This window comes from Bactrocera neohumeralis, chromosome 4 (assembly GCF_024586455.1).
Source record: "Bactrocera neohumeralis isolate Rockhampton chromosome 4, APGP_CSIRO_Bneo_wtdbg2-racon-allhic-juicebox.fasta_v2, whole genome shotgun sequence".
Lineage (NCBI taxonomy): Eukaryota > Metazoa > Arthropoda > Insecta > Diptera > Tephritidae > Bactrocera > Bactrocera neohumeralis.
The window spans coordinates 25,939,573-25,965,483 of NC_065921.1; the positions used below are offsets into that span (position 1 = coordinate 25,939,573).

The 25,911-nt window shown below is 39.8% G+C and overlaps 1 protein-coding gene across 2 annotated transcripts in view; it reads right to left on the reverse strand.

Moving 5' to 3' along the window:
- Nucleotides 1-25,911, reverse strand: part of LOC126756473 (uncharacterized) — a 179,635-nt gene that overhangs the window by 45,686 nt on the left and 108,038 nt on the right. Inside the window, exon 4 of one of the 2 annotated variants that reach the window (XM_050469543.1) lies at nucleotides 14,121-14,189. The exons of the other annotated variant lie outside the window; for it this stretch is intronic. Coding sequence (XP_050325500.1) covers nucleotides 14,121-14,189 — 69 coding nt within the window. The remainder of the gene's footprint in view (nucleotides 1-14,120; nucleotides 14,190-25,911) is intronic. 2 annotated transcript variants of the gene reach the window in all.

Consider the following 25,911-nt stretch of genomic DNA (forward strand, 5'->3'; position numbering starts at 1 on the left):
GCATTAGATCTATAGGCACTGCTACTTTAATGGCAGCAATCTCGACCTGAAAAACGCTCAGATAGTCAGGAAGTCCGACACTATAGTTTTTATTATATAGTTCTTCCATTGAATTTCTAAATGATTAAACAAAATTTATTAGCTAAAAGTTTTCCGGTTCTGACAAAAAATAAATTTAAAAAAAAATTTGAATTCCACAATTTCCTAACGGGTTTCTTGCTTGGAGGAAGCTGCGAGCATAAATTTCAGAACCACATACATGTACGTCGAATCAACTTGAATAAAGTCTTATATTGAGTACACCTTGTAGCCTATAAAGGTTGTTTGGACGTTCGAGGCACACATACAAACATACAATTAAGCACACATACAAACAAAAACAAACTCACTTTCAGACACATACCGAAAGGAAGCTGTGCTCTCGGCCTAATTGGCGACTTTATAACCTTTTGTGAAGAGCTTCCAGCATGCTACGCACATATTTTCGCTTTTGTTGTGCGACCGGCACAAGCCTACAAACATACACACACACTCGTACATGATATTTGTGTCGTGTAATGCCTTGAGGACCTTACATTATTCATCATCGCTATTAACAAGCAGGTGCTACGTCGCATCATACACATTAATTCCATTCGCTCACCTCCTCGGCTTCTGCCGTTATGCGCGAGTCTGTGTTTAATGGAGCCGTTAAGAAGTGGCGCGTAGTTGGCTTAGCAGCAGTCACCCTTAAGTAGTAAGTTTGCGTAGTGCATAGCTCTCGAAAATGGCAATAATTCTACTCCAACCCATGCAATCTTGTCATTATAAGAACACGAGTGTGTTGTACTCCCCAACTTCAATTCAAAATTATGACAGGTTATACGGCCGTTGTCTAAACAACAGACGGACTTATTGAGTGCTTAGCTTTTGTCGCGAGTATTTTACAATTTTAAGGGTGACAAGCTGAAATGAGTTAGTGTCTGGGGGTATACCGAAATATGGGGGTATTGGTTTTATGACAGTTACCTTAGTGACATTTCATTAAATATGTCATTTTCGAGTTAATGGTTGGAGTGGTTGAGTCAGTTTTGGTGGATTCTAGCTAATAAACTTGCTACTTGCTGTTCAACGTTTCAAGTGAGTTTAGCGTTGATGAGCTTATACATTTTATAGTATTTAATAGTCATAAAATATGATGAAATTTGGGACCCTTCTGGGGGAAATATTTGAAAATTTATTGTATAATAAAAATGTATAGTTTTCAATCTAGTCAAAAATTAATTAGAAATTAAGGGACGCAGCGCCTTCAGGAAGTTAGCTCAAAGCGCAACACGCATAAAGAAGAGATAGATCAGTAAAGAATACGAGGGCAAGTCGAAATATCTCCTGCCATCAAACAAACAGTCGTCGCACTCGCTACTTGGCTTCCACGCCACTGTTGACAGTCACAACTTCGAAGTCGTAGATAATTTGGTCTATCTTGGCACCAGTATTAACAATGTCAGCCACGAAATCCAACGCAGAATAACTCTTGCCAACAGGTGCTACTTCGGACTGAGTTGGCAATTCAGAACAAAGACCAAATTCTAGCAGTCACTCATCATCCCTATCCTCCTATACGGTACAGAAGCATGGACGATGACAACATCTGATGTGTGGACGTTACGAGTTTTCGAGAGATAGAGGTAACGGCAGATATATGGTCTCTTGCGCGATGGCAACTGCGAATATCGCGTTCGATGGAACGATGAGCTGTACGAGATATACGACGACATTGACATAGTTCAGCGAATTAAGAGACAGCGGCTACGCTAGCTATGTCATGTCATCTGAATGGACGAAAATACTCTAGCTTTGAAAGTATTCGACGCAGTACCCGCCGGGGGAAGCAGAGGAAAACGAAGACCTCCGCTTCGTTGGAAGAAAGTGAGGAAAGATCTGGTTACACTTGAAATCTTCAATTGGCGCCAAACAGCGAAAAAGAAGAACGACTGGCGCGCTGTTTTAAACTCGGCTACAACCGCGTAAGCGGTCTCTATGCCGAAAAAAAAGGCCTGTTGAGTATAAAGAATACGCTTTTGGAGTATTTCTGAAAATTTTTGGAGCATTCAATAAGGTTTCTACGGAATTTATACTGAATAGTAACGAGTCAATAAGTGTCGATCTTGTTATAAAACGTTTTATCAGAAGCTTCTTGAGCTCTGGAAGGATAAAAGTAGAATGGAACGACATTAGAATGACCAAGGAGTCTGTATAAGCACTCTGCAGGTTGAGTGCTATCTCCGCTCCTATAAATATTAGTAATAAATAAAATATTAAGGAATTTAGTAGGCAAAACTCCCAAGATAGCGGCATATGCAGACGACTTTACGATCTTAATAACGAGAATGTGTCTATATACCATTAGCAGTATTATGAAAATCGCTTCCCCTGTTGAATCCGGGGAAAACGGAACTGCTTTTGTTTACTAGAAAATACAAAATCACTCCACAGAGGATTCCTTGCAATAAATGGACATAACTTTATCAACTGGTGATGTTAAAATGCGTTGAAATGATCGACTGCAAAAGTCATCAACAAAAATACACAAAGTTCTTGCTCACTATTGATAGGATAGACTGCAGGAACATGATTCGAAAAGTCACTGGTCAAAGTCTGGTAGCGGCACACATCTGCACAATGAGGAGATATCGAGGTGACTGCAAGAAATATCAAAAGCAAAGCACTAAGAAAACAATGGAGCATCTCTTGTTACTTGTTCCGCATTAGCAAGGTGGCCCCACAGTGTGAGACACTGAAAGAGGTAACAGTAGTGAGGCCGCAGAACCTATTGGAATCCGGCACTCTGTCAGCCAACGCTAAAGACCAAAACTGGTCTATGTATGGCTCGCTAGCCTACCATTCTAACAAACCTAATCTACTTGTGCACTTTGTATGATCTGATCAACATTTTTTAACAGGACTTGATGAGAATTATTGTTGTTTTTTAAATAACATAACGAAAGGGCTGCAACAGTTGCCTATTTCATGGCAGGCTTTGCACTTCATCTCTTCGAATTGAGATAAGGTTAACCAGTAAGCAAAATTTCATGGAAAGCTCAAAAAAATATTCAACGCAGTCTCGTTGAGTTCACTGGGCAAGTTACGCTAGTTAGACAATGGAGAAAACATAAATGGGGTTCCGAGAAATAATTAAGAATTTCATATACATCCTGCTCTAATGTTTTCTGAAACTGTCCAACCTTTGATTGTGCTTACTGCAAGCAAGCTTGATTCGTTATGAACTGTTGATTTCTTAATCATAATTTATCTGCATTCTTCCAATCATCGGGATATTCTTATGAAACAAATTGATAAGGCAGAATAAGAAATCTTTGTATAACTTGACATGTAATCATGTGGAAGGATTGTGAAGACTTCCAGGTCAGATCGATGTATGAACAATAGTCAGACACTTCCTCTTTGTTCAATACTTTAACAAGACCTAAACTTCACTGCAGCCTTGTATAGAAAGATCGTAAGTTTACAAATCTTATCATTTTGTCTTTAGTGGCTTGATTGACTTAGTTTTTAGCGCTGAGTTGGGTATTGCTCGTAGCTCACCGGATGCTTCTCGGAACTATTTGTGAGGCAGCTCAAACTAGATTAAGTTTTCTTGTCTCTTATTAGTATTTTGACTATTACTTTACTCTTTCACATTACCAGAAGTTAAAACCGAAATCCTCAGCATCACAGAACTCGTAAGAGTTTCTGGCAAGAAGATAAGAAAATGAAAAGTAGAACATAAACCACAAAATAAACGCGTCGGAAAATTCGCTGATAGTAATTGTTTAACTTAAGCGGCAGCTTCGACTAAGCTGCTTCATGGCCTCAGCTAATCTCAGAGGATTCTTTTCGCCACCAACCATAAGTAATTCTTATTGACTGCCTCCCATTCAACTTAACCACAACTGTGGCTTTTTCAACCGAATTAATCGATTTAAATATCGTCTTTGGTGTCAGCTATTTTTCTGGGTCTTTAATTAAAGGATTCCACACGCAGTGATTATTAAATTGTGTCAACTGCCAGCGCAAGGAAACGGAGCTACCAGATTATACATCCGCAATGCTGATACAAGCACAATGAATGACAAGTCGGACAACCGATACGGAGCAAAGCAAAAACAAAAAATCGCAAGGAAAATGGAGCGACTTCCGCTGAACAGTTGGAGCGCAAGAAGGAAGTTGAAAAAATCCCAGCAATAATCGTTATTTACAGCAGATAAAGGCCGCTACGAATGCGCAGGCGACAAAATGAACAACGCACACACATACACATACACAATCGAATTACCGGTACAGAGGCAACAACAAGAGAAGCAGCACTAAACCACGGGCGTTGGGGCCGAGACTGATCCACTTGGCGTAGCGCCAAAATTGGTGAAACAGCAGGGCGCTGCCAAGTGGCAGTGAATGACAATATAAAAAAATAAAAAGAAAACATTATAAATGTAGTGAAAAATGTCAGGAATAAAGGGCGAAATGAAGGCGCATCACTTTGTGAAAATCGATAAGCACAGTCCATGGCCGTAAAAGACAATAAATTTCTGCAGTAACACCCCGCCAGCGCTGCCAGCATACGCTCACACACTCTATGTAGTCATACTCGGTCTGGCGCTTGCAGTACCGTTATTGATGAGTGTTGAGAAATCCAAGTAGCCTGCGTCTGCTAAGCAAGTTCAGACCACCCACACTACTTGCCTGCCGTTGGCAAATCTCAACTGACTGAGGGCACTCCTTCAAGGGGCCGCTTCATTGCCGAAAAGCATTAGAAAATTTCTACGCCCTTACTAACTGAAACGCTGCGGTGATGTGACATATGTACATAACTTAAAATATACAGACATACATATAAATATGGAGTGTAATTGTTCCTTGGTAATGCAGCTGAAGAAGCTTTCGATACACTTATGTGCCAAGGGCGGTCCGATAAATACTTAGCCACAATACCCAATGGCGCCGTAAGAGAAAATCACGTTCTCGTAGACTGTGTCCACAATTTGGCTGAATCAAAATTGTAGTTTTGAGTTCATCGCATGGGGAAGAAGTCGTGTCCGCGGATTATAGAAAAATGGATAATGAACAATATCGGTCGGTGATTTGAATCTTGTGCTTCGAAAGGAAAGCGTCCAGTGAAATTAAATAGCGCTTGAATGCGGTATACGAAAACTCTCCTCTTTGGATGGCAAAGAGCTACGTCCTGCTGTCCCAAAAACGGCTACTAAAGAGGTTAACGGGACCCTCGATGTCGTATTGGCAGACCGCCAATACCACTTGTGAGTTTTTGATGAGCTACGTCCAAGTATCCGCAGAACGGCTCCTAAAGAAAGTAACGTGATCCTCGATCTTATATTAGCACACCGTGGTACAGTCAAAGTCAGAGCTATCTCAAAAGACCGCACGAGTTATATCCTGCATGAAAGGCTAGGCGTGAGAAATCTGATTTCGGACAACAAACCCAACCATGAAGTTACTCCATAACAGTATTTGTGTCGCTTAAGCGCAAACCAAAAGGGTTTCCATTAGTAACCGTCGATGAGACATGGATCGTCTTCTACACATCAGAGACCAAGGAAAATCGAAGCGGTAGATTTCACTCAGCGAATCTGTTCCGAAGAAGGCGAGGATCTTTCTTTCTTCTGGAAAGGTAATGACCAAAGTTTTGGATTAAAACTGGGTCAAATACATCCGTGCAAAAGGATGCATTTTTTTCCAAAATTTTCTCTTTTATAGTCTATTCACATATCGGACCACCCGCATATACAGTAGTATATACATATAGAGTATTAAACTTCGTATCTGTCGCTATATTCTAACGCTATCGCCAGTCTTTCCCTCTGCCACACTATGTGGCGCATTTTCACATCATAAACTCCGCGCATAATGGCATTTGGGCGCGTAAAATACGCGGCCAATTTCGGTAATTGTGGGTGGGTAAATACCGTTAGTGTGTGTGGATAAGTACAATACCATAAGTAGGTAGCTAGTTGATTTTCGATTCGCTTCGCCTCGGTTGAGCGGCTGTGGCGGCTTTGGCAGCGCCACTGCGCCACTTTGTTATTCAATTCAATTCAATTACTGAGCTGAAAGTACCGAAACATCGATGCGTTTGCCATTGTTGGCTGTTGGAGGCTGCTGTTCGACCGACATTGTTGCCTGAATAACTTTGCTGTTGCTTGCTCTGCAAAGCCCCAAATACTTTTTGGCTGTTCGCTTGGCATTCTCTGGGGTTGGTGTATGGCTCTGTTGCCGCAAGGTGTTTGAAAGTTTAACAGTTAGTGGTGTTGGTAATACAATTGGGTTAAAAATTAAGTAATTGAGGTATTTTGCATATCGATGGTAATGTGATGGAATTGTGTTGCATTTATTTATTTAAAAGAAGGTGGCATAGGTGATTGATATGTAAAGTTGTCAGTTGTTGTTGGTGCGGCCGTGGCAACAATTGTGAATAATTATTGCGGGAGTAACTCAGGAATAGTAAATTCAAAATTTTCAAAAGCAGCTGGATGCATTCCAAAGGTAAGAGATAAGAGAGGTTGTAAGACGCTTCAGCATGTTAAAAATGCTGTTAGAACACTACAAAAGAAGTCGTTTTTACATCAGATATGGGATGTAAAGCAGGTGAATCCTCGGTAACGCTAAATGACCTGCGACCTTTACGGGCTTGTAGAACTCTTATGGCCTAACGAACTCTGACCGACACGGACCATTCCTATGATAACGTTTTTTGGATTTGGTTGTAACTTGGGCTGATAGCCTTGGTATTGTGGCACCTTACTATGTAAAAGCGACACTTTACAGAAATGGCTGGTTGGTTAATGCCAAGGCCGCTTCCGTCTCGTTAAAGCCCTGGCAGGACTGAGAGTACATTCCCCTCGCGTCACCATTAAGTTGGTGTAGTAAGTGCAGGTTGAGTTGATGAGGTTCAGGTGGCCACGTCTTGGCCTCATCTCTGAAAAAACTTGGGATCACGAAAGGTGACTACATTTCGAGGAGGTTGATGGTGGCACAAATAATACAAAAAAGGACGTGGGAGGAAGTAGGTCGAAATCAAACTCTTCGAAAAGAGACGAGCAGTCTGGTGGGCGGTTACTACCTGAGAAGATGGCACCGTAAGATTGCGGGAGTAGGCAGAAACCTGCGAACAGGTAGCGAGAGCAGGATTTCGATACGAGGCAGAATTGCCAGCACCAGCAACAGAACCTCTGTTAGGCCAATTAGGATCGTGGAGGGTCCGAATACCCCGAAAATGACTTAGTGTTCCGGAAAAAAATTTGTGACGGCAGCGAAAAAGCTGAAATCTGATCGTCGCTTAGCAACGAAGATCTTAGAGCGCTACAACGGCAAGAATGCTGAAGAGAAGCTGGCCTCCACAAGCTGATAAGGAGTGTTAATGAACGGTGTGAGCTGTTGTCGCTACAGTGTAGAGTGGAACGGATGTGTAAAAGATCAATTGTACAGTAAAAATCTTTGGTGTATCGCCTTCGATAAATGTCATACGATTTTAATAATAAAAAGGGTTTTTTAACGGTACGAACTTTTCAACTTTTCTATAAAGAAAACCACTGGTAGCTGATGATCTTAAAGCTAAGGTCCCAAGAACTCTTAATAATTAAATAAGCCAATGGTCTTCCACAACCTTCCTAAATGATTATGCCAAAGAATATGCGGCTTCCCATGTTTCAAAAGTGTACAGGGTTTGTCCGGTAAGTAACAGGACTGAGTCGATTTAAAAAAATTTATTGAACCAATCGTTACAATTTTATAAAAACTTTCGAAATAGGCTCCCCGCGCGATTTCCAAGCATTGAAGGCGTCACGGAAGGCATTCTCCGGAATAGCCTTGGATCCTCTCTGACGTCTCAAAATTCTTGCCTTTCATCTGCTTTTTCAGGCAAGGGAACAAACAAAAGTTCAGGAGGGCCACATCTGGGCTGTAGGGCGGCTGCGGAAGCTTTGGGATACCGGGCTTGGTTAGGTAGCTGTTCACAAGAAAGGCGGTGTGAGCCAGAATGTTGTTGTGGTGCACCTTCTAATCGGTTGTGATGTTTTGTCGAATCCGATTGACCTTTCGTTTGAGTCTCTTGGGGACTTCCACGTAAAACTTGGCGTTGACGGTTGACGTTGACAGGAGGAACAAATTCATGGTTTACGATGCCTTTGATGTCAAAAAAGACAATGAGCATCACTTTGGATTTGCTCATTCTTCCGGTCTTCATCAGCGACCTCTTTCCGGCCCTCCAAAAAGGCCTGGTGCCACCGAAACACACCACTTCCTGCTAAAGCAACATCTGTGTAAGCCTGCTTGATCATATCAAACGTCTCTGTTGCAGATTTACCGAGTTTCACACAGAATTTAATCGCGTACCTCTGCTCTAACGAACACTGCATTTTCGGCTTGCACTACTCACAAAGGCAACTGACCAGCCGCTCGTTCGTTAGCTAGGAACGCCCTCTACCGAATCCAGTTGGTGCGCGCACGCTTCGAAGTTCAGTCGCGGCGAAAGAAAATCAGTCCCATTACTTTCCTGACAAACCCTGTATTAAGTGCTACGAAGAAAGTGAAAGAAATCATGTTGAAGTATCAAATTGTCCCAAAGTTGCTGAGACCATTAAGACGTCAATAAAAAAGGAGGTGATTTCGGAAATTTGATTTCCTTATCTATTAATGATGAAGACCACTGAGGGTCGAGTAAAGTATTTCAATAAACACAAAAATCTTGTGATTACGGCCGAGTGTCTGTTTATCTTAGTGACATCATTAAAACTTTAGCTTAAGTAACCTTTCCTAAACATCAAATGAAATGCCAGTTTAAGCTCTGCGCATATGTGCGTCCAGCTACCGATGGGTGTGAGTATCTATTTATGTATTTGTGATTTTATACACACACTCTGTGCTTATAGGTTTTATATTACGCTCTGGAGTACATATTTAACGGCATTCAAGCCAATCGCAAAACCCGGAATTGCCTGCTCCTGGAAGTCTTCACTGCGCGATTACTTGCTGCATTACTTTAGATTACCGTACATAATATTAGGAGGAGCGAGGAGCGTTAGTGATGGCTTTTCATAATGTGCCATTCGGACAGACAGTGGTCAGACACTTAATTCCGCATTTGAGACGTTAATTCGCAACAAAACATGCGTATAAACAATTGACAAATGGCATGGAATGGTGGACTGGCAACAACAACAACGGCAACACATGCAGGCAATAATAGTAACTTTGAACATATGTATGTATGGCATGTTTGTATGTATGTATGTGTGTATAACTCCCTTAATAGGGCGTATTAAAACAAACAGTAAATACTCCAAGTGACAACAAAAACAAACACTGAACAAACAAATCGCAAAGCGAGAAGAAGAAACACAATAATAGCTTGGTTTAGTAACCAAATACCCAAAACCTTGATGGAGCACGCATAGCAGGCGAACTCGGCTGCTAAATCCAGGTGTGTACATGTATGTGTGTGGATAGTATGTCATGCTAACCGACGAAGCAACCAACTAAAGAGGCGAGCATTCAATAATATTTATGTGGGGAAACCGCCATGTGTGCAGGCGAAGGAAAAACGGGGTTGGTTCACTGTATGCTCACGCGATCACGAACCGATAAGTACTTAAACTATGTATAAAAGAAACACGAAAACTTTAGAAAAATTATAAATTAATTCGAGCACAATTTTTCTTGAAGTTATTGTTGCTGTAACGACACAATTCTGTCGAGTTGACAGTCTTTGGTCGAATAAAAAATTCGGGTCCGTTCCGGTTGCGTGGAAACGGATTCTTCTTGAGGCCGATATGCTTGATCCGGCGAAGTTTCAACTTGCTTAACGTCTCGTCTGAAAAATATGTTGTCCGGAAGACTGTAAGGCCTGTGACGGCGATTATTTCTTCACTAAACTAAAATCTCTGTCCGGCAAGTAACATTTTCAAGCTTGAATACTAAAAGAAGTCGTACAGCACCAACTCTAAAGTTGCGGTGGAATGGACAATAGTTCGTAGGCTTAGTTCAACCACTCTGACCCTGACTTGAAGGTGTGAACCGATACATTGCCACAGTGGATGAGCTTTATTCCTTCAAAAAAATACACTTTCCTGCAAGTTGGTGACGAATCAGACCTATGTATCTAGGTAAACGTTATAGACCAAACCTTGTAAATCTCAGAAAACCTCTAGGGTCGACAGAATAGTATTCGTCTTCTTTGGAACGAACAAGCCTTGCTGGCATAAGTTCACTGTTTCTTGGTCTTTGGTGTGTGTCTGTGGATCTACGATTTCTCGACAGTCTTAAAATGAGAATTAGGCTTAAATAGCGTTAAAGATTGAAATGAAGTGGTCTCACAATGGCACTCGCCAGCTTTTCCTTCCCAATTTTCAGGCAGTATACCTATGACTGTTGTTGCCTTTCCATTGAGAGCGTTTTTTACGTGGCGGGTCTCAAACCCAGCGCACAACCATGGTGAGGGATGGTTTGCTTTCTCACTTTATCTCTACTTCAAACGGATGCTCTTTGGCTGCCCAGTGGAAACTTGGTCTAAGACCGGAAGTCGTGAGTTGCTTCAGTCATATGTAAAAGAATCGTTTCTGGCCACTCCCAAGTGAATGGCGCTCAGAGAACTTTCCTCACTTGCGTGATCTGTTACATATGACTCTATTCTCTCAGCTATCTTCGGACTCTGCTTAAATTCCGTTAAAAGCTGATGTGAAGTAGTCTCATGATTCCTCTCGACAGCTTTTCCCACCCAATTATTCAGGCAGTGTACCCGATGAACGACGCGTTTTTTCAGATATCTAATATTGAATAACTCCGCGGTCTACCAATACAAGATCGTAGACTTTCCTCTCTTTTAGGCGTTTTCGGAGAATCCAAACGTGGCATCCAAGTGTTCTCGCTACCAAAAATTTCTAAAATTCGCGGACTCAAGGTCAAAATAAAAGTAAGAACCACATTCGGCTGAGATTTTGTTGGCGAAACTCTTTGACCATAGTGCCGTTATCGAGCGGTGAGGCTAAGTACTTATCGAACCGCACTCGTACATGCGTATGTACGTATACAACAGGGTATCAGCAATGCTTTTCCAAGCATATTGGATACATTTCCTGCTTCAACCCAAACATTAACCGAATCAGTTGGGGCTAAACATTACGAGGGGTGGAGGGGGGCGTTTGCCAGTAACTCGGATGGGTGTTGGAATATTGTCTCGTAATTTACTAAACAACTGGACACCGTACATTCCGTTGGGTGCCGCAAAACAGTGGTTTGTTTATTTGCTACCTTCTTTCAATGGCGTGCAGCGATGGACAACTGAATTGTCGCAAATATCTAGAGCTGAAGAATCAAGCATTCACTTGTTTGGCAGATGTGCTTTAGACTATATACATGTATACTTATAAATACATATGTATGTATGTAAGTCCGTTAATGCTTTGGCATGTGTGCTAGAATGTTGTTGGAGAGTAATGTCCGTTTCAGGAAATTAAGTTGCCACATCAGCTTTGCGCGCTCACTGCCACATAACAGTTACTTCCTTATATTACTTCTAATGCATTCGGTGGGGTACACAACCGACCGCCACACTGACTGACTGACTGACTGAATGTCTGTTGACCATTATTGGCTATAATGTGAATGCATGGTTGGCTCATAAGTACGTTATCTATGGCAAGTAAATATATATTTATATGTCTTCTAGCATGTACTCTCTAGTAAAGGCGGGAGTTAGCTGATGGTTTAGTTCCTAAACTACTTCCATGACGTCTAGAATTAGCCAAGTTACTAATATTTATCAAAGAAATAAAAAAATAAATTATTTTTTGCTACAAGGTATAAAGAAGCTGAGCTCATCAAGGAGTTTGAACCGTATTATGTTCTAGCAAACGAATGAAAGAAATAGTTAAAAGCTTCCATCGTCTCAAGAATTGTTTTGTTTGTTCCTTTTATGAGACAAATAACCGCAATTGATAAAAAAGGTATACAATAAGAAGGACTCTGGCAGCCAGAACTAAGAAGTCTTTAAACTCTTCAACATAAATCCAAGTTCCAGAGGACAAGTGAGATGTCGAGTGTGTGAGCAAAACTAAAATTCTAACCGTTAGCGTGAGTTTAACTATAATTACATTTAGAATGTCATGAGATGAGATGACAGAACATCTGTAGAGACTTTAACTATCTTTACTTATGAATTAATTAACCGGCAGACTTAGTACCTTAAGGAGCGTTTTCTCAATGCCTGGTTAGCAGCCATCTGTCAGTTAAGTATTTCTTGCGATAGACAGCACAAGAACCGATGGTAGTACAAGCTCCCGCGAAACCCAGCCAGTAGAATACACAAGAAGAGTGGATCACCGACCCGTTCTCATTCCACTGTCAGCGGGGCTGGAGTGCCTTTCCCAGTCAGCTCGCCAACTCTGCAGTTACCTGTGATTCCGCTGTGGCTTGGCACTCGTACTAGTCCTAACACAAATTGATTCCATGCCTTTGATAACGAGGTTAGACATTCTTTAACCAGCTTTGAATACCCGGTTAGTGAGCTCAACGCTAGTATCGCCGCCCTGCTATCAGAGTAGACACTCACTTCTCTGAAGGTGGCTGCAAAGGCTTTGGAGCAGTAAGTTTATCGCTTCTTTAATGGCAGCAATCTCGGCTTGATAAGAATACAGAAGTCGGGAAGTCTAAAACTGAAGTTGATAAGAGAGTTTCTTAAAATACATAGCTTTGATCCATACGCAAAGAAGCTCAATGTCCCTCAGTTCCACCGGCTCCTATTCACTCACAACTCCCTCGCAGTTATGTGGGCAGAGAAAATATCGCCAAAGTGAGGTTTGGCCACTCCATGAGCCAAGAGATCCAGTATGAAGTCAAAACGTGCGAGGATAGAAATCCAGATTATCTGGCATGCGAAGTAAAATGAAACGAAATAAAATAAGAAAACAAGAAAAGACGTTAAGCTACAATACCTTTCACAAATGCAAAGACTCTTTGCAAGAACTTTGATTTGTCGGTTCGAAAGACAGCTATAGTGATTCGATTTGAACATGTTACTCGGAGGTTGCACCGTTGCGACCCATGCCAAATTTTGTGAAGATATCTCGTCAAATGAAAAAAACTTTCCATACAAGACGATCTGATTCCGATAGATCACTTTATATGGCAGTTATATGCTATATTGGTCCGATATCGGTCGTTCCGACGAATAAGCAGCTTTTTGGTGAGAAAAAAACAGGTGCTTTTCAGAGATATCTCAAAATCTGCTAGTCCCGCCGTTCGCATATATACAGACTGAGGGACAGACAGGCGGATATGGCTGAATTGACTCCGTTCGTCGCGCTGATCACCTACACATATATTTTTTTTAGGGTCTCCGACGCTTTGTTTAGGGTACTACAAACAGCGTGACAGACTTAACATACCCTATTCAGGGTATATATGTAAATATCAAAATTTATTTAGTCAAAAATAATAAACAAGAAATAAAATAAAATTGAGAGAAATAAAAAATAATGAAAAAAAATAAAAAAAATAATAATAATAAAAAATTTAGAAACTAAAAATATTTATAATTAAAAACAGAAATTTTGAAATTTTTCATGGCTCATTTTAAAGCTTTCTCTCTCGCACTAACTTATTTTTACTACTGGGTATGCAAACAACATAAATGTAATGAATCTGCGAAGGAAAGTGTGTCTCTGTGTGTGTGTTTTTATTCTCACTTTAATTCAATTCGAACTTCGGCACGTTATAAACGAGTTCTATGCAGACCTGTCCGTCGACAGTTATTTACGAAAGTATGTTTGGTCGAAGTTGTTATCTGTCCGTTATCGGCAATTGTTCGTCGTTCATCGCCTTCGCTGTCAGCCGCATTGACACTTTGACGTCGACGGCGCCTATAAGTGCGCTTCGTTAGCAATTGTATGGGTTCTAATGCGAAATTCGCTCGCCCGTTGACCGTTTAGCCTTTTCTACTTATTTTGTGCGTACTTGCTTTCACTAACTGCTATTTTGTTTTGTTATTATTATTATTATTATTTTTTGTTTTATTATTTTTTTCATTACTTTGTTTTAGCACTATAACGAACAAATGCTACGGTACTCACATTATTAAATCTTTCCTGCAAGTGGGAAAGCGCTTCTTCTAGTTCGACAATCCGATTTTCCAGTACCTCCTGCGAAGAGAGCAGAAAAGAGAGAGAAAGAGAGTGCCAGAGATAGCAAAACAATAAACGATGAGTTTAAATGAAATTTCGTTACACAAATTAAATACTAAAGTTTACAATTTTAGGTTATGTGATTTTATTAAAATTTATTTTTGTTTTTTAACTGTGAACTTGACCGAATATGTGTATGTTTGCACCAATCTGTGTTGCGATTGTTGTTGTTGTGAGTGACACCGAATTATACACAAAATGAAAATTAAAACTAATGTAAATACATGTATGTATGTGTGTATATATGTATGTATGTATGTGTGAATGTTGCATGTTGTTTAAAATTAACGGTTGAGTGCGAATGCCTCTATGGACCATGACCGTGGTGAGGTTATGTACATACAAAAACGACAGATGAGGAAGCGTGATACTAATGTTTTTCTGAGACCATGAAGAAGCGGCTACAGATACTGATACGACAATTTTTATAGGGATTTTCTATACTTATGGTACTTTTGATTTATGTAAGAAAGGTTCTAATAATACTACTACTGGTTCTACCGAAATTTACAGAGGTCCAACTTTAGCTTTCGTTATAACAATCGGTTTTTTTATTCGACATTGATTTTATTAGAGATTTTATAGAGAAGATATATAATACACAGTTTTATAAACAGATTAAGGCTTTCAAAATACGTACTCGACAGTTTTTTTCTTCATTTTCGATTAATACTTTCAAATTGTTTATAATTATAGATTACAATTAGGTAACTATGGGTATAAATACAAATCTTGAATAATATAAGCCCACTCTCAAGGGGCCCCAAGTGTTTAGAGGAACACAAACTGAAGTTTAATGTTGTGCGACCCACTATGAGATCTTTCATTCCTGGAGACAAATAAAATGTTTACCTTCAAATAAACTAAAATATAATTTGTGTTTCAGGTCCTATGGTAAACCTAGAAACTTGGAGAAAATATATAACGGGTGATCCAAGTAGAGGTACTTTTTTCAATAGCCTTTTTTTGACAGATCACGCGTGAGTCGTGTCAAGCTCTCATGTTATTTTTGTTCAGTATTGTTTGGCACTTCGATTTGGACTGACGTATGGAACGACTTGGTGCATTTTACGTCGAGATCTTAAATTAAAAGCGCATAAAATACAACTGAAGCCGCTCGACCTTCCCAAGCAACATCGCTTCAATCTATGGGCTCTTGAAAAGTTCGAAGAAGATCCTACGTTTTAAGGCAAATTTTTTACATCGAGACCCATTTCTTGCTCAATGGTTTTGTAAATAAACAAAATTGACAACCTGAAGAGATGCAGGAGCTGTCATTTCATCCAGAAAAAACAACGGTTTTATGTGGTTTGTGGGCCGGTGGAAAAATGGATCAATATTTCTTCAAAAATGATGCCGCTGAGAGTGTAATCCTCAATGGCAACTGTTATTTCACCATTATAAACGACTATTTGATGGCCGAAATTGAAGTTCGTGATCTCGGCGACATTTGGTTTCAACAAGACGACGCTACTTCCGACACATCGCATCAATCAATGGATTTATTGAGAGAACACTTCGGTGCGCAGATAATTTCACTTTTTAGGCCGGTCGATTGGTCACCAGGATCGTATGATATCATACCGTTAGACTTTTTTCTGTGAGGATATGTAAAGTCTAAAGTCTATGGGGAAAGAAAAAATGTACAAGGCAAGGCTACAGTTTGCAAACATATTGCTCAGATCGGATCAATGTAGCATATAGCTGTCATACAAACTGACCGATCAAAATCAAGTCAGAGATCATTTTATAACCTTTTATGCCATAAAAAATGCAGCTGTGAAGGGTATTATAGCTTTGACGTAGCCAAAGTTAACGTTTCTGCTTGTTTTATACCAGTTGTAATTCTCTTTTTACTATCTGAGAAATAATATACAATTTCCATTCAGATTTCTGAGCAGCCGCTGGTCAAGTACGGCTCTGTTATGCAGCTATAAATGGTTAAAGGAAGTATTAAGATGTATTCGCGTGCACATCATAAATATTTATAAGTTCGCATGCATTCAATATATAAAATTCAGCATTATCGGCCACAAAACGTACTGCACATGCGCACAAGTGGTCGGCCGGTCAGCGTTCACACGCATAAGAACAACCACCAAACCGCATGTGCGCCACGCACCGCTGCACTGCGTCCGTGTGTTATGCGTCTGCAGGGCAATGAACTTGCGTACAATCAAAGCGTAAAGTGCGTCATAGTGAGGCAATAAAGTTGCGCTACCGGCCGACGGTCGACGGTCGAGTCCATTCAAGTTCAACTGGCATATGTTATCGAGTATGTATACGAGTGTGTAAGAATAAAAGTGCTAGTGGGCAGCGCAAGGAGAAAAAGTGCATATCTGGAAATCAAAAGAAAAAGAATATTGCAGCAATCACTGGCAGCGAAGACCAGCGCCTGTTCAGTGGTCGGACCGCGAACGTGACCACGCATTCGGAGCGGCCGGTAGCTTAGGATACTTTTCATTGTCGCGATTTTTGTGCGAATTTTAGTGCCGTAGTTATTTCTTTGATTTTATGAGAAAGTGTAGACCCTACAACTGTTGCTACTATTGCTGGTCGGCACGAAAACAACTACTTGTTAGTGGGTCTGATAAATGCGCGCCAGCGAGCTATTAGTGAAATTACAGGGATCAAAGAGTCAACAAAGCCAGGCAGTAAAGTCTGCAAGCAAATATTCAAAGCATCTACAAAGGTTCTTTGATATACAGGGTGGTGTATATTGTAGTTTCCGGCAAAAAAATTAACATAATTTTCTACTGAAAGTGTAGGTTAGGTTACTCTGTAGGGTAGAAAAGAATGAGCCATTCATAGACAAGTTTTGGTCCTTTACGATACCAAATGGAGTTCAGTTACATCGTCCATGAAGAGTAGTCATCTTCTAGGATGTCTGCGCTTGATGCGAACTTCAAAATACTCTGTGGCCTCAATACCGATACCTCTGCCAGTGGATCATACCGTCGGGACCCCAGATGCTTACAACGTAGTATTGTCAATGCGGGACAAGTGTACAAAAGTCGCTCCTTTGTTTCTCTGGTGCCTTACTCTAGACATTTCTTGCAGTCTTCTCGATCTGTCCGCCCATTCTGCCGGCGTGTGTCGCCACCAGATAGTGACCAGTTAGTATTCTGATCATGTTCTTACAGTCTCTTCTGTCTATTGCCAATACGAATTTTGTGTACTTCCGATCTTCCGATTTTACACATAACTTTTGCAGTTTTGCACCCAGGTAGCTCGTTACATCGGGTTTTGATTTTCTTTACCACTCTTCGTCCAGATCGTCATATAGACAGGTTGGCTTACATCACGGATAACTTGTTAACAGCTTTTTAAGACTCTACTTAGGACATTCTTCTTGTATGTGGCTGTTATAAAAACAACTGGGTAAGGAAAAAATACTCTTTAAGAAGAACTGTTGTCAACTTTGGGCTTCTGTTAGGGCTCCAGCTGAAAAAGCAAAGGCAAGACAGCCCGCGTGTATCGATTCTATAATGAGGGATCTATAATGAGGGATAACATAGCTTCCGGGATGAAAGATTACTGGGTCAGAAGAGAAGACTTTTCAAGAAGATTTTTGAAAACTGTAATATTTTTAGCGCTCCAGCTGAAAAGACAAGGTAACGAAGTAGATAGCTCGCGTGTCTTAAGTTGGTTCTAAGTAAATTATTTGAGGTCTTTGTGAAACCTTTGCATAGCGAAGATCGTAACAGGTCGAATAATTCGACTTAATGAAGTACCCTAAGTTCAAAGAGTCGCAAACCTTCTGGGATTTCTGGTATTGCTCTGGTCAGTTACTTTTAGGGACTTCTTATACCAAATACCACCTTCAAGCGCGATTGGTGCTCACTTATGGTATTTTTAGGGTAGAAAAGATGAAACGTTTGAATCTTGTTGGACCAAGATGGACATTGGAAACAAATTTTAACCTTGATGCACTTTGAAACATGTTTGGAGTTTTGATGGACCTTGAAAATGTGTTTGGACTTTGGTGGACTTTACAACATGTGTGGATCTTGATGAACCTTGGAAGCAAGTTTGGACCTTGGTGCAATTTGGAACAAGTTTGGACCTTGGAAACAAGTGTGAACCTTATTGGACTTTGAAACATATGTGGACTTTGATAGAAACATGTTTGGACCTTGGTGGACTTTGAGACATATGTAGGCTTTGATGGACCTTGAAAACATGTTTGGACTTTCATGGATGTTGAAACGTGGGTGAACCTTAGTGGATCTTGGAAAGAAATATGGACCTTGGTACACATTGAATCATGTTTTGACCATGGAAACAAGTTTGAAACTTGTGGGAATTTGAAACATGTTTGGACCTTTGTGGACTTTGACACGTGTGAAAACCTTAGCGGACTTTGAAACATATGTGGACCTTGGAAAAATGTTTGAACCTTGATGGATTTTGAAACATGTATGAAGATGGGTGGATCTTGAAAACAAGTTTGGACCTTGGTGGACTTTGAAACCTGTTTGAACTTTGGTAGACTTTGAATTTTGTGTGGACTTTGGCGGACCTTGAAAAATATGAGGTCCTTGATGGACCTTGGAAACATGTTTGAACCTTGATGGATTTTGAAACATGTATGAAGATTGGTGGATCTTGAAAACAAGTTTGGACCTTGGTGGACTTTAAAACCTGTTTGAACTTTGGTAGACTTTGAATTTTGTGTGGACTTTGGCGGACCTTGAAAAATATGAGGTCCTTGATGGACCTTGGAAACATGTTTGAACCTTGATGGATTTTGAAACATGTATGAAGATTGGTGACTTGGTGGACTTTAAAACCTAAGTTTTTGTGTTTGGCGATATCTCATTGCTGTTTGATATATCATTGACTTTTTATGAATTTCATGGGATAAAGCGCAGTCACAACCCAAATAACGAGGAGTTTCGAAAATACTTCTTATGTAGCACCCTTTATGAACAATAGGCACGCATGCATGCGACCACTTAAGCCCCACAATTTGCGGCAGCTGCAACTAATGCCGCACTGTAATTGCATAGTGCGAGTAGAAAGCAGCAATTGTCTAGCAAAACACAGCTTCAGTACTTAATATGAACAACAACAACACTACGGCAGCGATTGCGGCAAATCTGCGCTTGTGCGCATGCGCAAACACCCCACTGCACGACGAAGAGCCATTTAGAGTGCCACAAACGTATTGCATTGTCTGGACTTGGCCTAATACGGAGTGACGTTGGAGCTGGTGAAACCATGCAGCGCCACACACACAGACACATACACGCAAATAAAAATACTAACTAACTAGTTGGCTGACTAAGGCTTAGTGTGGTGGCTGCGAACGTCAATGCGATTTCCGCCGCCGTCATTGTTGCTGTTGCATGTATTGCTGTAGCTGTTGTTTTTGTTGTTGTTGCTGTTGCTACTGCATCAATAAGCATTAAGTATACAAAGGCATATTGCGTGTCTACCACAATCAGCTCATTGTCAGTGGTCTTGTTAAGTCGTTACCTGCAACTGCAGTTGTTTGCTAGTGTGCTGTTGTTGTTGTTGCGTATGCGCGTCAGTTGTTTGCTTTTGATTGCTAAATACGAGCAGTGAACGCGTTTCAGGTGAGCTCTGCTGTAATTGCACTGCACTGGCAACGCATACACGCACAGACACACCATTGTATTATATAATATATAGATGTGTGTTACCTAAGAGCTTAGTTGCTAATCGGAGCATTCTATATGAACAGCCAATAAGTATGCGTGAATGCAGTGTGGTATTTTGGCTGCGTATTTCGCAATCCATTTATTAATTTTCACATTTTTGTTCAAATATTTAATCAATGGCATTTGACGTTTTAACACTCCACTTATCTGCTGAGATATTTTGCAATATGTATGTGTGTATGTGTGTATAAGAGAAGTATTGCTCAATCGGCCATCGTGCGAAGGAGTTTAGTGTTTTTGTTGGCAACATGCTTAGAGACAGCTTTTTGTTAGGCTTTGAGGACTCAATATAATTTCTGAATTATTTATATAACGGGTGATCCAAGTAGAGGAAGACCGTGGAGAGACGATTCGACACCGCTCGCAGCAACTCGGACTGACGCATGGAACGACTGGGGCATTTTATGTCGAGATCTTAAATTGAAAGCGTATGAAATACAGCTTGCACAAGAACTGAAGCCGCTCGACCTTCTCAAGCGACATCGATTCGCTCTATGTGCTCCTGAAAATATCCAAAAAGTTCCGACGTTTGCTGACCAAATTTTGTTCAGCTTATGAAGTCCATTTCTGGCTCAATGGGTATGTAAGCAAGCAAAATTGCCGCATTTGGGACGAAGAGCAACCTGAAGAGATATCATCGAATCAACATTCCCCATTAAGTTTGAAGTTTCTGTGCTTTTTCTTTAAAAAAATTTTGGAACTTCGAAATGGTTCATCCTTGACATGTATTCCATGAGCCGAGAAGCCTTTGGATTGGCTGAGAGATCGCCTGATTTGTACACACGCATTTCGATCACTAACAAATCTAACCCTAACTAGAATGAAGTCAAAGCTTCATCGCACTTCAGCTAATATTTGTGAAGTTATTGATCTCAAATATATACTATCTTGGTTGAGAATGGAAAACAAGTAAAGAAGGTATAAATTCGAGTAGAAGATAGAAAATAGAAATAAGAAGAAGTTTGCACCACGACCTAGGGTCTATGTATGCCCTCTCCTCCATCAAATGTATTCCCAATGGCTCAGAACTCTGACGAATTCTAGGAACTTGCTGAACGCTATTAAGGTTATGTGATCCCTATCCACATAAATGGATCCAAAGGCCTTGAACCTGCGTCTACAAATTGCTGTGCAATCTAGAATCAGATCGCAAAACCCGCAGTTTGCACAAGAAATCATGCCCATATAGGACCGGTGCTGCTTGAGCCTGCAGTGCTCAATGTAGAAAGCGACAAGGAGATAGAATTTGTCTCCGCAGATCACGTCTTTGAACCTTGCTAGGTTGTAACATCCAATATAGTATATCCAAACTAGTTTAAAGGCTTTAAAGCTTCAGACTATCGAGTCGGTATCGAAATGTTGGAAGAGCGTCATGTGATATTATAGTTGGAAAGGTGAGATTTTAAGCTTCATTTAACCAAAAAAAAAAAAATTAAATTAGGGGAAGTTGAAAAAAAGTTACAGCCGTTCAAAAATTAGTGAAAATAATGACCAAATTCGCTATATTTTGAAATTTTTGCATAAAAATGGGAAGAATGCCACGCAAGCCTTCAATGAAATTTGTGAACTTTACGGAGACGATGCTGTATCAGTTCGTTGTAGCACAACAATTGTTCGCTCACTTCCGTTCTGGAAATTTCGATGTGAAAGATGCAGCTCGCTCTGGTCGACCTACCGTTGAAAAAGTCGATGAAATTATGAAAAAGATTGACCAGAACCGTCACATAAGCAGCCATGACATCGCTAAAGAACTTAACATTCATCATCAAATGATTTTGAACCATTTAAAAAAGGCTGGCTACAAAAAGAAGCTCTATGTTGGGGTACCAATGAATTGTCTCTGAAAAATTTAATGGATCGAATTAACATCTGCGATTCTTTGCTGAAACGAAATGAAATCGAACCATTTCTGAAGCGAATGGTAACAGGAGACGAAAAGTGGATCAAATACGACAATAATGTGTGAAAAAGATCATGGCCCAAGCGTAATGCAGCTCAACAAATGGTCGCAAAGCCAGGATTGACGTCTCGAAATGTTATGCTTAGTGTTTGGTGGGATTGGAAAGGAAACATCCACTATGAGCTGCTCCAACCTGGTCGAACGATTGATTCTTCATTTTACCAGAACTGATCAGTAAAAAGGGCTTTGTTTTCCATCAGGACACTCTAGACCACAGATATCTTTGATTACTCGTCAAAAACTGGGAGAACTTTGGCTGGGAAGTTTTGATGCATCCACCATATAGCCCTGACTTTGCACCATCTACTTTTTGTTTCGGTCAATGCAAAACTCCTTTAAGGGAGTAAAGTTGGCTTCAAGAGAAGCCTGTGAAATTTACTTGTCGCAGTTTTTTTTTATTGACGTTATAACTGAATTAGATTTTTCATTTCCATTAAACTCATATGTATCACACTTTCTGAATCATATGAGAGGCTGTTCTGAGAGCAATCAATTTTGGTAATGAGCACTGCTCATGCCGTTGTTTTTCTAGATTGGTATGACTGTCAGTGATCTCTGTGAAAAATGTCACATCAAAATAATCATTAGTGTTTAGTACACGCTTGTCTTTCTGAAGTACAAAACGCACATTCGGCGATTTCTACGATGAGTGAAATTATTCAACCAAGAAGTTCCATTCAATTTTGTGTACGGGATTAAAACCTTCAGAATGTTGGAAAAGATCTTCGGTGATAATTGTTTGTCGCGAGCAAGTGTTTTTGATTGAAACAATGGTTTCTAGGATGTCATGAAATGTACTATTACTGGCTATGAATCTTTGATGTATGCTTACGACCCGGAAACAGACGATCAATAGGCCAAATATCGTGGCAAAAGTGAGCTGAAGCCGAAAAATTACGTCAAAGCGTTCGATTATCGAGGTGTGGTGCACTCCGCATCGGTCAAACTGTCAACAAGGAATACTATATGAGTGTTATGCGTCGTTTGCGCGAAGCTATTCGTAAAAAGAGGCCGGAATTATGGGACGACAACTCTTGGTTTTTGCATCACGATAATGCACCGTCGCATACTGCATTTTTTCTTCGTGAGTTTTTCCCCAATTTTTCAACCAATATCGTGCCGCAACCACCGTATTCACCTGATTTGGCTTCATGTGACCTTCAACTATTCAGTAAATTCCAACGATCGCTCCGGGGAAACTATTTTGAGTCAATTGAAGACCTTAAACGTGAACCGCTATGCGCATTGAAGGCTAATCGGGAAATTGACTTTAAAAACTGTTTCAAGGATTCGTGAAAAGTTGGCAAAAGTGTATTGGGGTCAAGGCGGAATACTTTGAGGGGCCTACATACATTTTGAAAAATAAAGAAAGAATTTTAAAATTATGAACAAAGTCTTACTAATTTTTTGACCATAGTAAAAACACCCGCCGTTTTCTGACTGTCCACACCACCAAAGCTGCAGGTAATACCGTGACAAATCATATAAAATGTATAATCGACGATTTTTCAGATTTATCATAATTTTTCATAAGCTTATTATGAAAAGAATGATGACTGTATATTCAATACAAAAACACCTTATTGCCAGTTAATTGCTTTTTGAACAAAGTGAAAGAATATTCTGAGTGATTATCAAGCAGCGTTGCTCAAGTTCAAAAGTTCACATGAATATAATTCTTTTAAAGAATATGATTGTTTTTTTTTTTATAAATTATTATTCGAATGAACAGTTAGAGAATAACGCATGCGAGCCAAGACACCAAGCCTGCATGTGGGAGCGTTGTAAGCGATTGTGACTATGATGTATTAGACGTTCGAGTTTTTTATCGGCAGACTGACATCAAACAGCATGCGAGACGCGGCAAGAGGTCCAAATGCATACCTATACATATGAAGATTTGTATACAAGTATAATGGCTATGGAATTATGAGCCAAGAAGTACACATAAAAATCTATAGCTCAGTTGCATATAGGCATTACATTGCATGTAGGCATATATATGTATAACACATATTCATATATAAGTATAATATGTATGTATATAAGTATTTTTGTATGTTTGTGCATACTCGAAATGAAACACAGGTGTTCTTGCCCCAAGTTGCATGTCATGCCCACGAAACATAAAATCTCGCCTCGTTCTAATTACAGTGTTGGCTATTGTATGTATATGGTTGTTGTTGCTGCTCGTTGACTGCGCTTGCCTCAAATGTCGGTTGCAATTGAGATTATACTTTTCTTCTGCATTTTTTATGTTTTTTCTGACACTTTTTTCAATTTTTAATTTCAAACTCTACATATTTACGCCTCTTTTCCTTTGTATATATTCTAAACTTTTTTCTTGTTGCATGAAATTGCTGTTGTTTTTGTGTTATGTTTACTCTAGTAATCATATTTTTACCGTTAGATGTGTAGAAATGTTAAAGGGTTAAGGCATAACTGTGTGTTAATATGATTGTATATGGTATCAGCTTGCTTTGTGCATCTCTCTCATAAAGTTAGTGGCTCTTCTCAATGCTAAATTAGTTATTTAATGAGGTAAAGCAAGTCACTCATCATTTCAAGTAAATAAATGTGTAATTAACCTAGTTGTGTTCTACACAATCTTGAAATTATTGAAGGTTAACTAATGACTCGGGGGTTATACTTATGGTGTAAGTGACACTTTTGGCTTGAGCGCCGAAAAGCGTAGAGATTGTAGAGGCGATTAAAAAGCCTTAAAGACATAAATACATATAAAATTTAAGTCTACAGCACATTGAATGCGAACAGCATTGCTTTTTAGTGATTATGGCTACAATATCATTTACATCCTGAGCATGGTATATTAAGCTTACCACGAAGTTTGTAACACCCGAGCTGTGTAGATTTACACTTGGTTTTGTTAAAATCCAACTCAAAAGTCATCTTCATTTTCTTTTTGATTAAATTATGCTCTTAACCCAGACAAGAAAGATAGTTATGTGAGATCAAGCAAGGGAATTTCCTCAGTGAAGACCGAAGTGTGGAAGATTTGTGGTGTAATGCGATACATGTTTAAGGCTGAATCCCCATAACTTACGTGCCAAACCCCCGTTAAGCAAGTATTTAAGAGTTGGTATAGATAAGTTAGTAAAAAATCTCTAACAGTCGTTACAATGGGACCACAGTTTTAAACGGCAAGTCACGGCTTCCGAAACTCCAATACATTGAAAGGAATAGCGCGGAAACTAACACGTAAACACCGTACAACTCATAAGGCCTATGTATGTAAGGAAAAGATGATCTATCATATGTACACAAGAGTTTCGGTTAGAATTGTCAATTGGATCTTAATGAAATCATAGACATTTTAACCGAAATATCTGGTAGCGCTATTGGGTAACTAACCGGTGTCTTAACCGATAGGTGACTTATAAGGTAGTAACATCTGACATTTTTGTTAATAGTGTAAGTAATACTATAACCACCGTGCTAAGCACTGATGAAGCAGTTGAGAGCGGAACAATATGCTTTAATAGAAAAAGTTCTTACAACTGTTTAAGCGCTAAATAAATTTTTTTCGAATCAGTTCAGTAAAGACTGGATGTTCGGTATTATCTGTCATTTTGCGGAGTTATTCTGGTAAAATACTTCTTTTAAGGAAAATTCACGCTAGCTTCGTAATTAGTGATTCAAGAGATCTGAAGAGTAGCAGGTGAAAGTGTCTTATAGAAATATTTGTCTAAAAAATTTAGAAACATGTGACATTAGATCAGGTGGAGGTACTTATTTCAATAGCCTTTCTTTGATAGAACTCGCGTCAGTCGTGTCAAAGTTTTACGTTATTTTTGTTCAGTATTATTTGGTATTTCATCACGAAAAGACTTATTATGAAAACTCATGTTCAGTAAAGAACGTATTTTGCGCGCTTTGCTCAACTTATGGTCAACGTAATCGGATTACTGTGCGTATTATTCGCAACACCTTCACCCATCTTGAGACCCAACATTCATTATTGGATAATATTCGACCGAATAGACCACGTTCAGCATGCAGTGAAGAATATATA